We start from the raw sequence: 5,338 nt of genomic DNA on the forward strand, positions 1-5,338 counted from the left end.
GATTGCCACTCCCACGTGGATCCCATGTGTAGATTACGAGATCCCTGAACTGCGAGCCATGCATCTGACAAGATCGAAGGTCCACCATCAGGGTAACCCCTGCAATAGAGAATTTTAAAAGTAAACTAACCAATAAAACATGTTGCTGGGCTAGACGTCGCAATGCGAGTACATCAACACTTTATTTTTCAATGAAGGTCCCACACTTAACAAAAACCTCAGGCTGTAGTGAGAGTCCAACCAGAAGTGTAATATAGAATGAGGATGTAAAAGTTAATATCGGGGAAATGAAATAGCAGTATTGGAAGAAAATACTAGGAATGGACAATTTTTTATGGGGTCAAGGTCTCTATATGTTTAGAGGTATTGAGCAGAGAGAAGAAATACCTGGCACTCTCGGGTAACTCCAAATGAGTAATGACACCTCGGCAAGTCCTTAAAGGTAGCTTTCCAATAAGCCCTGGAAGAAAGTCTATCTTGGATCCAAGACATATTACTACTGCATCATATTCTCCTACACATAACAAGAACGAAGCTGTGATGAGAACCAAAGAGAAAAGGCATGGATACTCTACCAACGGAATGTTAATAGCTATCTACTCTTAAATGCTCATATAGACTCATATGATGCTTTCAGACCAGATTTTATCTACAACTAAGTTTATCACATCAGTTTTAAAAGGATGTTTCCATAAAGCTTATGCGAGTGCAAGAGTTAACCCAAAATATAAGAATCTAGTTCAAATGATGTGAAACCTGAGAAAATCACATTACTCACCTTCAAGTTCGAACACATCATCTATAGATTTCTTCACCAAAGTTACGTTTTTCCTTCCAAGTGATGCCTCTGCTGTGTTCTGGCATGCTAGAAAGAGTGCCTGCAGAATGGGTCGGTAAAAGCTTTGTTGCTAACATATAAAAAAAAATTCAAAATCTGTTGTTTTATGTCTGTTAACCTGGAGATATCGCTGCGGATTAACATTCATAGCTTCTGGAAAATAGAAGGCACAGTTTAAAGGCAGGCATAGATTGGGGACAAGATTTTGTGCACCATCTTTGTCAATAGTCTCTACTACACAGCTAGCAAGGCAGTTTCGAGCATTCTAATGGCAGAAGTAATAAACAATAAAACTACGGGTTTAGTTAAAAATATCTCTCGAGTATCTAAGTCAAGTTCAAACTTACATCACTCATTAAATCTAGAGTCTTGGCATTTGTTGCTGGTCTCAAGATTCCCCTGAAGCAAGAAGAAGAACTTCCTTTCAAGGGCAGGAAAAAGTCAAGTGTTTTATTGAGAGTGTGTGTGTACCTTCTTCGAACCAAAAAATTTCCGAAACTCTTATTAGAGTCTCCCTTCTCAGCATATGGGTAACAGGGAGAAGAAGCCGCTGTCTCGGCAACATTTAAGAGCTCTAAACATTCTCTCCAACACTCAGCACCATGCCAAAGTAGCTTGCCTACATGAAGTAAAAACCTCTATGAAACTAAGCATTACAATAAAGTATAAACTCTTCCGACTAAATCTCAGAGAACGGTCAATCACAAAAAGGGGGCAACGTGATCTACCTTTAGGAGAATAAGGGTGGAGTAGCCCTCCGGACACTCCAGAAGCTCCACCTCCGATGCCAATTTCATCATATACATCAACACTTATTCTCAGCTCCTTTGGACACTCCTGCAGGAAACAAAAAAAAAAGTTGTTAGTGATTCGCCAAAATGTTAAATCCCGAAGCAGATTTCTCTCAACACAATCACAATCAGAAAATGAAATTGTAACCTTAAGCAGGTGCCACGCAACAGAGATTCCAGCAAAACCCGCACCAAGCACGGCGTACCTTGATTGAATAATAAAAAAAAAAAAAAACCTAAAAATTACAATGCGAAAGGAGAGAAAGGTGTGAGAAAAAGAGCAGAGTTAACCTAAGAGGAGGACGGTTGGGAATAGAAAGAGACACCGAAGACGAAGAAGAAGAAGAAGAAGAAGAAGAAGAAGAAGAGGCGAAACAACGGGGAAACTCAGAGAAGCCTGGCCAGACCGAGAGAGAAAAAGTGTGAAAAACAGCATTGGTCATTGTGTTACACGACAATACGTTTGGTACTAATGGCCGTTCAAACAGTTATTTTACCATGTTCTATGTTATTTAAACAAACCTTACCCATGCTTTGAGGCCTTGTGTACGCGGTATGGGCGGCAGTACGTACGCGGTATCGATAGCGGTACGGTACTAGAGTCAATAGTGGTACGTACGCAGTAAGATAGCAGTACGGTACCAGGGTCGATAGCAGTACGTACGTAGTACAATAGCGGTACGGTACCAGAGACGGTAGCGATATGGTATCCAGAGACGGTAGCGATATGGTATCCAGTGCCGATAGCGATACGGTATCCAGAGACGATAGTGATACGGTATCCAGTGCTGATAGCGATACAATACTAGGGACGATCGAAGGACCGATTACGGATCGATCGGGGAGTCGATTGCAGTACGATAGAAAGACGTTATTCGGACAACACCAGGTCGGTATCCGGGTAATAGGACATACAGACCGTGGTACAGGAGGACACTGGACATGAGTTTGATAGACTGAGAGGATTTGAATGGAAATGGAGAGTTCAAGACTACTGAAGTAGTGAACAGACATTTGAACTGAAGAAACGGAATCCTTAGCTGCTTAGATGATGGAGGCATGTAATTTTCTGGATGAAACGGGACGTTTCGGTGTTTGGTCTAAGTTACAGTCAGAGTGACATTGATAGTGTAGTGAGAGTGACAGTGACAGTGTGGACTGTCGGGGAACGGTCGCATCGAAGAGCGATGGATCAGGCCGATAGACAAGGTTGGATCGATATGACTATGGGCCGATGGGTGGCCCGAGAACTCGGAATCTCTGCGGAGATTTAAGCCGACTCACGCGGATAGAAACCCGAGAGAAATGAAAACTCGCGGAAAAGGAAAAATTGATCGGATAAGGAGAGTAGGGAATAAAAAGGGAATTTAGGGGACGATAGGGCTTATCGTTTTGAGGAAACTCAAGGCGGTTTAGTCGACCCTATATATAGGATATAAACCCTTAGACTCTATAGAATGTTTTGCATAGACAGCCGAGAGCCACCGCGAGAGAGAGAAGGATTCTATCAAGCTTAAACCGAGAGAGATCCTAGTCATAGTCGAGAAGGGGACGGTAAGCGTTCCTCCACCTTGATCTGTCGATGGTTATGGTTAAGTTATCAGTTGTTAACAATGATGATCTGACCGTGTAGAGCCAGAGATAGGATTTGTACAGGGGAACCGAGAGACTTAACTAAGGTTGAGACCGAAGGTGAGTGTGTGACTGTGGCCAAGTTATGTGGTCGATCTCACGACTCGTGGTTTATTTAATTAGTGTCTGATAGCTTGTCTTGTTTGGGGGATATTGCAATATGAAACGTGGTTGGTCTATGTGATTTAGACAACTATCGTATGTGTGTTATTGATTTGCTTGACTTGATTGGAATAGACCCTATTCGGAAAGAGATTATTGAACTAAGCCTACTGAGACAGGATGACCGCTCCACTAAGAAAACTTTGTTTGCTTATGCCTCCTTTTTAATGGACGCAGGGAAAGATAGGTTGTATGACCAGGATATTAGTGGCTGAGCGGCTCGCGTTAAAATGGCAATGAAGGGGGATGATGGAGGCTTTGGGTAGAATTATCGTGTTTAAGTATTTTTATTTTTAATCGTCAGCCTATGGCATGGATTTGGGATGTTCGAACCTCATGATTAATTTGAATGCATCTTTTAAGTTATTTTACCTGTTATATCTTTTCGCTGTTGCATATTGTTAAACAAACGAGTTAAAAATTTGGTTTGGATCGGTTCTGTTATTGGTTGATTTAGAGAAATCAGCTTGACTTTTAACCAGTGGTGTACGTGCAGCCACCGCCTTCACGGAATTAACCAATCGGTTTCTCTGAATTAACCAATAATCCAAATCTATCTTAACAATTTTTGGAGTACATTTTTGTGCCATATTTTTTTTTTGTATTCAAACAAGTCCTAACTAAATTCTATACAATCCATACAACCAAACACAATCATTTTTTTTTGACAACAAGGTACAAGATCAGCTCAAACAAGCCAATTGGTAGGAAAAATGTTTACAAAGGTAATTTGATGTGACTCAATTCTATCACGACGCGCCAGCTTGTTTGCATTACCATTCTGCGTTCGGGGGATTAAAACTAATGAAAAAGATGGAATTCCTCCTTATCCGCCTCAATCTCGTCCAAATATATCTTGAAGGCAGGCCACTCGGAAGGCGAAGACACCATCTTCACCTAATCAGAACAGTCTGTGAGAAAAACAACATTCTCATTATCCGCACCAATCATACATCGCATTGTTCATATTAGAGCTTCCACTTCTGCATGGAAGGGTGACAAGCTACAGCAAAGGTTAGATGCACCCATAGTGGGAGATTCCCCCTCAGGAGAAATGCAATACCATCCTCGTCCTGTATACCGGTCAGTCACCTTCCAAGATCCATCCACAAAGCATCGACAACTGATTCCATGTCTGTTGACTGCAACAATATCCTTAATCATAGGACCAGAAGTGGGTCGAGACCCGTCCTGGGGAGATATTCCTAATGTGTCTGCTTTGCTAACTGTAAAATCGCTAGTGGGTTGGAATCCAAACTGCTAAAATTTTTATCATTCCTAGCCTTCCAAATATACCAGAGAATCCATGGGAAAATATCCGCTGAAGGACTCTGCAGAAATGTCCAAAATAAATAGTGCGAGCTCGTGTCAATAAAAGTTTCAACTCTAAGCGTATGATTGACGGGCGATCCAAAATGCAACGCTGGTCTCGGGGATTGAGCAGGAATCCAGGGATCAGACCATACTAAAATGGAATCACCGGATCCTACTCGTTTAATAAGTCCTTTGTTTACTAGAGAGCGAGCAGACACCATACTTTGCCATCCATAAGACGGTGAATAAGATTTAATTGGATCCAAGGGGTTGGAATGCCTATAGTACCGACCTTTAATAACCTTCGCAAATATAAGTTTGGAACTGTAATTAACTGCCAGAGTTGTTTAGCCAACAACGCGGTGTTAAAATCATCCAAACACCAAAAACCCAATTGTCCATCTAGTTTATCAACACATAACTTGTCCCAAGCTATCCAATGTAACCCTCGTGTGTCCCTAGAAGCACTCCACCAAATATTAGAAATCGCGCTAATAAGTTTTTGTGTAACCGTTTTCGGAAGACGGAAGCAAGACATGACAAAGGTAGGGACGACAGTCGCTACCGATTTGATCATGACCTCTCTCTCTCCCCCCCCCCC

At 41.8% G+C, this 5,338-nt stretch overlaps 1 protein-coding gene across 3 annotated transcripts; it reads right to left on the reverse strand.

The window, feature by feature from the left end:
• On the reverse strand, window positions 1-2,100 carry LOC104773265 (putative thiamine biosynthesis oxidoreductase ThiO; the record flags this gene model as incomplete). Of its 3 annotated transcripts, none has more annotated exon segments than XM_010468855.2 (9): window positions 1-99; window positions 388-514; window positions 779-878; window positions 957-1,103; window positions 1,186-1,237; window positions 1,310-1,457; window positions 1,567-1,675; window positions 1,778-1,835; window positions 1,921-2,100. In XM_010468855.2, coding segments are annotated over 9 exon segments (992 nt in total), but the record flags the coding sequence as incomplete, so codon positions are not given.

Source organism: Camelina sativa, chromosome 15, assembly GCF_000633955.1.
Source record: "Camelina sativa cultivar DH55 chromosome 15, Cs, whole genome shotgun sequence".
Lineage (NCBI taxonomy): Eukaryota > Viridiplantae > Streptophyta > Magnoliopsida > Brassicales > Brassicaceae > Camelina > Camelina sativa.